General features: G+C 45.2%; 1 protein-coding gene across 1 annotated transcript in view; it reads left to right on the top strand.

Moving 5' to 3' along the window:
• The first annotated feature begins 247 nt into the window (after positions 1 to 247).
• Positions 248 to 11,646, top strand: part of LOC105292758 (O-acyltransferase like protein-like) — a 33,566-nt gene continuing 22,167 nt past the window's right edge. The window contains exons 1-4 of the mRNA XM_023531169.1: positions 248 to 518; positions 4,387 to 4,566; positions 5,358 to 5,460; positions 9,287 to 9,388. Of these exons, the coding sequence (XP_023386937.1) occupies positions 248 to 518; positions 4,387 to 4,566; positions 5,358 to 5,460; positions 9,287 to 9,388 (656 nt within the window). The remainder of the gene's footprint in view (positions 519 to 4,386; positions 4,567 to 5,357; positions 5,461 to 9,286; positions 9,389 to 11,646) is intronic.

Below are 11,646 nucleotides of genomic sequence, written 5' to 3'. Positions count from 1 at the left end.
GCAAATATCTGCCTCAGTGTTTTGGTTGCTTTTTGTTTGTTTGTTTATGATTTTTTTTTTTTTACAATTATAATGAGTTCAGTGAAATCCATTAAGCATTTTCTTTGTAATTTTTTTATCCTCAGAAAGCTACTTCCAACTCTTCAAAGCGTTGAAGATTTACCTGCCTTCCAGCAGGGAGCTTGAGTGGTTTTGTTTTTGCTAGACTGTGTCCTCCGCATCTTACCGCTGTGGCAGCGTCAGTGTGATGGAGAGTCTCGGCATCTTCTCATTTGCTTCTTCTCCCTGCAGGTTCCTCACGCTGCTGGGCCTGGTCCTTCCTCTGGCTGGAACCGTCTACGTGGCAGCCAGGGGTTGGGCGTCAGACCACAGGGCGTCCCCAGCACATGGCACGCATTCTGCCACTTACGGGAGTCTGCCTTTGAGAGAGATGGAGAGGAGCGAACAAAGAAACGGAATCCGATGGGCGGGTGGCCTGGCCCATCTCTCACGGTCAGGAGCCCTGAGCAGAGGGGAAAGTAGGCATTTTAATAAACGAAGAGCCCTTGCGAGACGTGATTTAGATGGGTATGACATTGGAAAATAATTCCTGCAGTGTCAGAGTCCAGTGAACTCCCAACAGCTTCTAACTGCCAGCGTGAGGCTGGGTCTCTGCTCTTCACAATTCGGTCTGTGTTGACCATCAGTGTGTTAAGGCGAGGGCCCTGAAAATGCTGCTTTATTTCTTGGGCACAATTATCCAGTGTGTTTTTGTGCTACTGGACGACTAGGTCAGAGCAGAGCTTGGGTTTTACTACAGCAATCCTCTAAGGCACAATTCCGTGATCACAGTGTCTATTTTCAGTGTCGCAGCTACACAGATGACTCAGAGCCTCCCCGGCATCACCGAGGTAAACGATTTATATAAACTGCAGCCAGGGGAGTGAGTATGCAACACAGCTGATTTAAACATGGCAGAGTGTATCTGAGTCAGAAATAGATAACCCGGCACGGTGTAGTGAGAGGCTGGATTGCAATGAGTCACACTGTGTTGTGTTTTAGTTAAAAATCAAGAGTATTACCTTCATTCATTTCCACATGCCCATATGGCAAGGCGAAGAGAACACACACACACCCACACACACACCCAGAAACAAGAATAGCCTTGTCATACAAATACCTCTAGAACACGTGAAAGGGTTTTTGCAAGAGCCCCTTTACGTCCTTCCTTTACCCCAACTAAGGGAATAAAAATAAAACAAAATTTCAGTAAATGGACTAGAAGAATTATGAATAGGTGATAAAGTGGCTTCAGGAAATCTGTCCAGTGTGGAAGGCATAGTAATGATTTTATCAGATTCTGTTTGTATCTTCAGGCAAAAAACAAAAACAACAGGAACACCACCACCAACAACAAAAAACCAACAAAAACAACAAGAAAAACAACAAAAAACGTGTTTGTATGGAGTTGACATAACGGAAAAGCTGAGAAGGTTTATAGGTCCCTGTGCAAGCAGCCTCCTGCCCAGATCAGGAGCCGGCTCCCCGCCCAGCGGTCCCCATTACCCCACATAATGGGGAGCAGTCATACTTCGGCTTCCGCAGACTCCCCCAAAGTCTGAGAACCCCTCGTTTCTCAAATGACGAGTTTCAAGAGCTCTCTCTGCTCCCCCGCTACCCCGTAGAAGGTTCTGCGGGGGGCGTGGCAGAAAGAAAGCAGGTTTAGAAACCCCCCTGTCACACCTGCCTTGGTTTCTAACTCTGCCCTTGGTCAGGTTTTGGCCTCGAGGAACCTCAGTTTCCATATGTGTGAAATGGGGGGCATATACTAGAATCTGTTGAAGGAATTCAATGAGGTGATGTACATGCACCTTCCTAATTAGTCGTTCTTTTCCTCATGCTTTTTAATTAATCCAGGAGAGGGAGAAGGGCGGGTGCCAAGCCCTCTTGTTACCCTGACCTCAATGAGGTTGACTGAGTTCCAGGGACCTGCCACATGCTTCTAATTGTCAGCTTGAGGGGGAGCCTACAGTTAACAGAATCCACCATTGCCAGTCATCCATAGGAGGCTGGTTTAGCCTCTTATCGATGGGTTATAGAGCCCTGCATTTTAAGGTCAAATCACAGGATTTAGGGTATGCACACATGGTGTGGTATTAGGAATTGGCTACTTTGGATTCTTGACCCAAAATGAAACGCTATGATCTAAGATGATGTCAGCTTTTTCAGCAACTACATTTAACTGAGGCCTCAAAATGGGAGATTTCTCTGTTCTGTTGCTGTAGCATATTTTTTTAGTATTTAATACCATCAGAGTAAAATATCACATTTCTGAATGTTTGGAAAGAAAAATCGAGATGGAGAGAACCCTGGGTTCAGCATTTTCTTCTCTCCACCTTTACGCTCACCAGCGAGTCAAATCAGCATGAGACCACCAAGTCTTCTAGAAGTTTAGAGCCATATCGGGTATTCTGGATTCCTGGTTCTTTATCTTCCAAATAATCATTGCATTTGCTTAGAGTGTTTTCCTACACGTGAGCCTGTCCCTTACTATTTAGATGAGAAAAATAGGAGCGAGTGCTTGTGAATGTGTTCGTGAAGTGAATAGTTATGAGTTCCAGTCCCTGGAGGTCAGGCTCTTGCTCTGTGGTGTGTTGCATACAGTGGCCTCGCAGTAATAATAACTAGAGAGTCGAAAGATGCTGCAAGGGTTTTTATAGCCCTGTCATGGCCAGCAGTTCTCAGACTTTGGTGGACATGCGGATCCCCAAAGATTCAGATTCAGTTAATGCGGTTCGGGGCCTGGGACTGTGCATGTCTAACAAGGTGCCAGGTGATGCTGAAGCTGCTGGTCCAGGGGCCGCCACTTTGAGAACTGCCGACCACCTGTATCATTTCATCCACTTCTCCCTGTGCCCCTGTGCTTTATCATACTTGTCACATGAGGAAAGTGGCACTCAGAAAGATTGCCACTGCTACGGACCAGTTATTTTCAGAAGATTTTATAAGCTGCTGCTAGTTAAGCTGACTCACAAGTAGAATTTAGACAGGAAATAAATAATGAAGCAAAGTGTATTCAGTACTTGCTTTTGCCAAATTAGGCATTGGGCCAGATGTTTGATAAACGTTCTCAAATCCTCTCAAGAACACTGTCAAAAAGTGTGCTTAATTTAACAGTGAGGAGACAGGCTCAGGGAGGCTAAGAAACTCAGTGGAACTCGGTAGAGCCCAGGTCCCGTATCTTTCCATTGCAGCCTGTGGCTTCTCAGGGAGCTGAGGGGAGCCAGGTGACACTAGGTATAGGACCACTATGGTGCTGTGGTGCTGCCAATCCCTGGTGAGTGAAAATTCCTCTGAATGAGAGGTGAGCTGCGTGCCTTCAGCCAGGCACTCTGAGAGTGACTCCAGTGGGAAAACTCAGAGTTAACGGCTGGACCCTCAAAATATAGGGTAATTACATTCTTCCATGTTAGAAGTTGTTTTAGATTGCCAGAGCTCGATTACAAGCTAGCTCTTGCTTGTAAGTTTTAATTCTGCAAGGGTTTCTGGTGCCCGCAGTGTTTTAGGCACAAAGCTATGTCCAGGAGAAAATATGAGTCTCTTAGAGGCAACCTGAGCTTTGGAGACCCTTGTTTCACAGCTCCGGCCACTTAATTGGCTCTCGGAATGAATTAAATAAAATAAATAAATAAATAAATAAAGGGAACAAATTAAGTATAAGGGATTAACCATTCTTACAGCAATAGGGCTTAAAATAGCTGTGATGTTATCTCACTGGCTCTTCACGATAATCCTATGATCATAAGATCATTTTGCAGATGTGGAAACTTAGGCACAGAGAAGTTAAGTCACTTGCTAAAGGTCACAGAGCTAATAAGTGACAGCCAGACTCAGAACCAGGAGTGTCTAACGATAAGGCCTGGACCCTTAGCTCCTGGATCATCTGCCCCTCTGTTCTCATACCTGTGCCTTGACAGGTAGGGATGTTATTTGTAGGTGGTTTATTCTTAAGGGAGCACCAGGGATGCCATTTTAAATGAAATGCTGGCCTCATGTGGTTTCTTGATGCTGTCTGAGTTCTCTTCCCCTCAGGACCACGGTGAGGCACCGGCATCCTGGGGCCTGCGTAAGGCAGTGAGTTCTCTGCAAGGCAGTGTGGGTGCCAGCCTCAAGTCAAGTCTGTTAGGAAAAGTCAAGTTTCACTGGGGAGGGAGACCAAGTCCAAAGATCCACATACAGATCAAGAGGGGATGATGAAGAACTGAGCTGAGCCGCCCCAGGTCACAATGCAGGAATGTCTAGGTGACAGCCAAGGTCACTGGTGTGTGTGTTTTGACTCTTGTTTGTGGAGCAGCGTGGGATTGGTCTGGCTTCAGGGTGGGCAGTAACACCTTTGCTCTCGCCTAGGGTTTCTAGGAGCTGTGGACTGTGCTCTGAAATGCTTTTCTTGGCAGAAGAATATGCCAGCCATCTGGACTACCAACACGCCGGGAAGCACGTGCCCTGCACTGAATGGCATCCGAGTCTTGAGTCTCCTCTGGATCATGTCGGGGCACACCAGTCAGATGACCGCGTGGCTGTCTTTGGGTACGGAGAATTGATGAGCCTTTATGAGCAGTCGAGGAAGAAAGAGTCTTTTGTGTGATAGGGTCACGTTGGGCCACAGGATGGGAGGCCACAGCCTTCCCTATGAGCAGCCATCCTTCTGTTTTAGAGACATAGCCATGACCTATAAATGAGTATCCAAGCCAGTGTCCAGTGGCTGCTTTACCTCCTGTGAGGTATAAATCAAGCAACTGGTTACCAGGTGAATACCGATACCTGTGTATTATATTTTCGTCATCCAAAGAGCTGGGTTTCCTCTCATCGTGGTTAATAAAGCCAGAAACTAACATTATTTTTTTCTCCTGGAAAGACGGGCATATGTAAACAAATGTTGTGCACTAGTCTTGAATCAATGTTTCTTAAGCTTCTCCCGTTGCTGAGCTCCTGAAGCGACCCCATCGGTGGCGATGGTGCTCTCTAAGCAGAGGCCAGACACACACATCAGACTTGAAGGGAGGGGGCCGGCCCCGGTGGTTTGAAGAACCTAGCAGGAGCTCAGCAGCGGTCCATGAACAGGTGACGCTGCTTTAGTCCCAAGGGGGCCATGACCACGATGAGAGCACAAAGGAGCTTGAAGCCTTAGTTAAGGTTAAGTACCTCAGGCACCATCATTTCTTTCTAGTCCACATTCTCCTAAGTGAATTACAGGGATGCACAGCACCCGCCCTGTACAACCGAAAGCTGAAGGTGTTCCTCTTGCTTTTTCTGAAAAGGTAAATCACATGATTTTCTTCTAGTAGACAAATAGAAACTGCTTTTTGTGTTCGTTACAGATAATGTTCTCGAATGGAAAACCAGAGTACTTAAAAACCCACTGTACCTTTGTTCTCGGAGTGGCCCCTTCTACCTTGGGGTTGACACATTTTTCTTGATCAGGTAATACGGTGTTTTTTTCTGCTATTGTGCTTATTGCTGATTTGGGGAGGCGGGCAGAGGGGTAGGATATGTGTATGTGTTGCCATTCTCACTTTAGTAAGAAAAACTGAATGGTTCACATTTACTCACCTGGCCTTTGCTTCTGTCTATCTCTGGACAATTCTATTGTCGCAAACTCCTCTCCTTTGTAATTTCAGTTTATTAAATGGGTTAGAATGGCTCTCTAAAACGGGCCTTTTACAAAGGGTGATTTTATTTCTCAAAATTGTTGATTTCAGTGGTTCTCAAATTCTGATCCATGTACTGATGTGAATCCATGATGAAGTTTCCAATTCTTACTATAGTGAAATGTGAAAGAAAAAAAAACTGGTGTGGTGTTTCATAAAGCTATGTTTATTTAAATTAACTACTGAGAGGCAAAATTCCTTAGTTGTTTGGTAATATCAGGCACTGCGTTACATACTTTGCAGCATCACCTGATCTAATCCTCATGATAGCCCTATGCAGTAGGGACCATTGTTAAACATCTTCGTTTTGTTCATCGTGGTAAAATTCACCTAATATAAAACTAGCCATTTAAAGTGAACAATTCAGTGGTATTTAGTACATTCACAACGTGTGCAATGACCATTCTTCTCTAGTTTCAAAACATTTTCATCATCTCTAAAGGAAACCTCATACCCATGAAGAAGTTACTCCCTAGCGACCCCTGTTTAAAGCCACAGTGCTGAATCGTTCTACTGAGAGGAACATGGAATGACAGATCGGGGCTGGATCCTAGGACTCCTGACCTTCGGAAGATGGAAAGAAGGGGAGGGGCCCAAAAAGGAGCCTGAGAATGAGCAGCAGTAGGGGACTACTAATAACTGTCCATTTTCTGTAACCCTTACTTCCCTGACATCCTGATGGCTTGCTCCCTCTCCTCTGTCAGGATTCTACTCAAACGTCACCTTCACAACAAGGCCTTTCCTGTTTCCCTATTTAAAATAAACCTACCCAGCATTCTCTATTTCATTTTTCCTGATATGTTTCTTCTCATTATCTATTATAGCTGCCCCTCCCTCCCTCCCTTCTCTCTTTCTCTGCCCCTGCCCCCTGCTCCCCGCTGGAATGTAAGGCAGGACTTTTTCTGTTTTTGTATTGCTATCACCAGTGTGGAAAGCAGTGCTAGGCACAGAGTGCTGCTCGATAAATAGTTGTTAAAATGATTTCTTAATTGTTTTATCTCAGGACTCTGGTGTGATGGTTTCTTAGGGTAATGCAGACAAAGTAGGGTACAGAATAAGCTGAGACCTGTCCACTAGGGCAACAGCTCATGCTAGGAGGCAGCCAACGTGACAATAGGGTAGTCCAGGCAGGCAAGGGTCAGAGTCCACCATGGGCAGCAAACCCAGCAGAGATACGGAACCACTGGGCACCAGATTTCCAAGAGGGCATAGCTGAGTCTAACCGGGCAGGTGAAGCCCAATCACAGGAGACCTGGGGCATGCACGGAGGATGGAGAGGTCCTCCCACGGTCCAGCAAAGACCAGAACCCTTCCCTGCAAAGGAAACTAGTAAGAACAAAGCAAAAAGAGACTGTGTGTTAGATGCACTGGGTGGCAGAGCTCCAAGCCCTGGGAGAGAAGCTGGCAAGGACCAATCAGGATGGCTGGAACCAAAGCCAAAACTCCAGCTAGAGAATCGCCACTAGCAGGGAAGAATGAAGGGCATGAGCGGCCACTGGTCATCCTAGGCCACCAGTGGGAAATTGAGACAGCAGAGAAGCCATTGGGTCAGCTCCGAGTAATCCGAAACACAGATAGCGCATGCCCCCTTTATTGCAAATACCTCCAACCTGGCTCGGCCCGGGGCCTGGAGAGGGCTGTGCCTTTTATCGGTGGTTCCGAGAGTCTGGTCCCTGCACAGTGGCACCAGCATCATCTGGAAGCTTGTTAGAAATGCAGATTCTCAGGCCCTGCCCCGGACCCACCAAGTCATACTTTTTTTTTAAACCTATTTGCTTTTATTTCTCATTGCCAGTCTCAGTAACTTCTTTTTTCTTCTTTTAATTTTCATTTTGTTACTTTAGAAAGTTCATATATTCTTTTAAATAAACTTCTTGTTTGAACAATAGAAATGTCACTAATAGTGACATTCAGTATTGCCATTTATGTTAAGAGCTTAAAATCTTTTATCCCATACAATTCTCACGATAAACCTATAAAGCCAGAACCAATATCGTATCCATTTCTACAGATGAGAAAGTTGACATTTAGAGATGAAATAACTTATCCGAGTCTCCACAGCAAGGAAAGTTAGAAATGAAATATAATGTTTGTTTCGTGCTGAAACCATCTCTTAACCACTACGTCACTGATGGGTTTCCATGGGAAAACCAAAGAGTTCCAATTATCTTTAAGAATAGCTAGTGGGTGACGGTTTGGAATCCTCGTCCGCCACTCCGGGTGACTTCCTACATCTCTGCTGCAGGGTTTTATTCTTTCCCGGTCTGTTTAGGTCTCTGGCTCTCATTAGCCTCCTAGAACTGGGTCTCTTGCTAGGGCCTGTTTTCCTGCCAGCCTTTTTCCTTTGTCCTGTCTTCACGAGCGTACAGGCTGGATGGTGCACGCCCGCACACAGAGTGAGATCCACGCCTTGCTTAGCAACCAGGCTGGCAGAGGGGAGCCAGTCTCGCTGAAAAGAAAGGCTCGCTCAGGCCCCTGATTCACCCTTTCCTGAAACTCAGAGGCCAGAATCCGAACTGGCTGTCCTACTTCCACACCTCAGTGTTCTTTCTTAGATGTCTCTATAAATTTTGTTCCTATTATAGCGACTCCTATTTGCTGCATTTCAAAAGCAGGTTTAGTTGGCAGAGAATAAAGACATTCTCCAGCCTTCCCTGATCCCTTCCAAGTCCTGCCCAACACACATGGCCTTTTGCAACAGGAAATACATTTGTCCCTTAGGGAAACACCCACCAGGATCCCTGGCATAAAAGTCAAAGGTTGGGAAACTCACGCACGAATTTGCTTACCATCAAGTTATAGCTCAAAGGCATAGCCTCAGTTTCTTAAGCTGAGCATTCTGAGTAATGAATTCGTTGTCAGATTTCTAAGTGGGATCTCACTCGAACCACATAACAGTCTTTGAGTCTTAATTTTTTATTCAGTAAGCAGCATCAGTAAATCATCCCTTTAACCTAATTGAGCTGTGTATCCCTCTCATTATTCACTCAGCAAACACGCATTGCAAACTAGTTTGGTATGGCTCAGGCAGCAGAAGCCATCCCGCTAGTGGTGGTACTCGAAGATGGCTCGGTGCTACGGAGACGGAAGTTCTGGATGTCGTTGTTGCCGAAGACCAGAGTGGCAGTTCTTAGTTCTTAGTATTTCTGGCTCTCCTCCCTCCAGGCGGCTGGTAACATTCCGCTTCCTGGACCCACCGTGGTTGGCAGGTCCCATCGCTAGTTCTGACCAGCAACGAGTGGTTCCTGGTATTGCCATAGTGCTGAGAGCTGTAAACATGTCCTTCCTGGGCTAGGACACGTAATTGCTGGTTTGAGGCCCTCCAGAACTCTCTGGTCCTCTGCCATGGTCACTGGTGATCTTCGAGATAGTGGCGGCTCCGTCAGCCTGAGTCCGTAGTGAGGAAGTTGCTGACCCCAAAGCAAATGGTCCTTGGCATGTTGTACAAGCAAGAAAAAAAAGCGATAGTTTCTTTAAGACTTGGGAGTCTTTCGTTACCGCAGCATAACTTCTTCAATCTTGACAGAGATAACCAAATGAATCAACCGATGGACTGTGTCATTGATAAGTGATTCCTGTGACCATTCTCTTTCTCTCAGTGGCTGGTTAAGTGCAAGGTCATTTTTAAAGATGCATCAGACTTCAGAAAAAGGATTAACCGCTAATGTCATACTCAGATACTACTTCAGTCGCCTCTTAAGGTAGGCCTATTTGTAAAATTTCTCAATCTATTATTGCTGTGTAATAATTTATTATTATTTAGTTTTTAACCCTTTTCGGAGAGAATTTTCAAAGAAAAAAAATGAGAGAAATAATTTTCTTCCTTAAATACAATTGTTTTTTTTTTTTTTTTTACTAGTTTTATGGCTTTTACCAAAGAAAGATACCAGTTTTCGTGGTATTTGTCCTAATAGAATTTGAACTATATTAAACTAGCAAAAATGTCCTCATTCCTTAGCTGAGGGACGGCAGATTTCAATCAACGTACTGTCAGGTTTTCGTGGAATTTGTATTCAATAGGAGAATTTGTATGGCTCCTGTAAATTGCTAGTAATTGGATCCTGTAAATAAGAATACTAATGATAAAAATAAAATAAGGTACAACCAGGAGGGGGCTGGGACGGTGGTGGTTCTGCTGAGAGAGAGGCAGAACGATGATCTTAATGAACGCGTTGATCTTAATGATTGGTTGGAGCAGAAGGGTTCACTATTGAGACAATATGGAATTAGTGGGGTAGCACAGTGGCAGGTGTGTAATAAAACGGACCAAGTGTAGGAAGTAAAGGGCCTTCAACTCATGTAACCCCACCGCTCTATTTGTATGTTTCTAAATCATGGTTAGTTGTTGAACTAGGTAGAGCCCAGCTCTCATTGCTCAGGGTCCATGCCCCTCCGTTGCACTATACTCTTAAGAAGTAGGAAATGGAGTGTTTGAAATGATCTTTTGGGCTAATAAAATGGAGTAGGGAAGGTCTGACTCTGTAGTCTGTCTGCTGCGCTTGCTTTCTGGCTCAGTCATCAGCTGTGCGACTTTCAGCAAGTGTCTCCTCTGTGCTTGAGTTTTCTCATCTCAAAAATGGGGAGACTAATAGTACCACTTAATTGGACTCTCATGAGAATTAAATAGAAAGAACTTAAGAGAAGTGCACGGCACATCATAAGCCTTCAATAAGTATAAGCTATCATTATTACTATTGGTTATTTACATCTTTTAACTGTCTTGTAAATAGGTTAAGAATGAGTACAGGCTAAGGAATAGAACTTTACTGATTTATTTTCATCATGGGAGGGACTGAATGCTTATTCCGTCAATGTATTTTGGGTACGTGGCACTGGGTTAAGTAGCCTGTCCTGCCCTGTGGTTTTCTGGAGGAGAGGAACTGGTGTTCCAGCCAAGGATTCAGAGTGAAAAATACTAAGATGGGTTAGTTAGGGGTTGGAGTGGGGCATTCGATGGCAAGGTGGGTTCTGCCTGGTAAACTCGCTTTAGAGGAAAAATCCTGCAGCTGGAGATTTGGGAGCAAGAAGTGTTGTACCAGGAAGGTAAAGCCCCGGGAAAGCAGGGAGAGCTCAGGGCGGTGGGGCGGACGCCGGAGAGTCGATACTGCAATGCTTGGGCAGGAGAGCAGGATCTGGACAGGCGATTGGCAGCAGCAACAGAGAGAGGGCAAGTCAAGGACACTTGAATTTTCTGGCCTGGGGAGCATGGCAGATGGAGGTGGCATTCTTGAAAGGAAGCTCTGGAAGAGGGAGCAGGAAGAGAATGAGTCCAGCCTAAGACAAAACTGTTGAAAAATGGAGGGATGTGTCAGCCACTCACGGTCTGAACTCACCCTCTTCAAGGTAAACCCAGTGAACAAGCAGCCGTGGTCTTCGCCGTTTGATGCTCTCTTTCATGTCGGCAAAACTCACTGTTATCACTCAATTATGATTTCTTACTTGCCTGCTTACCTCCAAGAGGAGTGAAAGTAAGGCGATTTGTTCACATTCGCTTTCTGTATTTATGGAGGGCCCTGAGGATTCAGCAGTTAACAAACCATGCAAGTGCCTTCCGGTATGGGGGTTACATTCTAGTGAAGAGAGATAGGCAATAAACAAATAAATATGCAGCATTCAATTGCAATATGCAAATACATTTATAATAGACCAGTGATGATAAGTGCCACAGAGTGATAATTTGGAGAAGGAAAAAAAGACGATGTCTTCTTCTGCAGAAGAAGGTGACATTTGTCCAGAACCTTGAAGCAAGTAGTGTTCTAAGCAAAAAAAGAAAAAAAAGTTCTGTGAGAGAAGAAGGATCCATTCAGGGGGAACCAAGCACAAAGGAATGAGGAGGGAGGATGATTGGCGTACTTGGGGAACCTCGAAAAGCCCAAAGGTGCTGGAGTGGAGAGCAGAGAGAAAGGTCAGCGCGGGGGCAGGTAGGAAGGTGACCCAGGTCCTATAGGGTCTGTGAGCT

This window comes from Pteropus vampyrus, unplaced genomic scaffold, assembly GCF_000151845.1.
Source record: "Pteropus vampyrus isolate Shadow unplaced genomic scaffold, Pvam_2.0 Scaffold62, whole genome shotgun sequence".
Taxonomy (NCBI): Eukaryota; Metazoa; Chordata; class Mammalia; order Chiroptera; family Pteropodidae; genus Pteropus; species Pteropus vampyrus.
The sequence above is the reverse complement of the archived record's forward strand: the minus strand, read 5'-3'. Positions and strand labels throughout refer to the sequence as shown.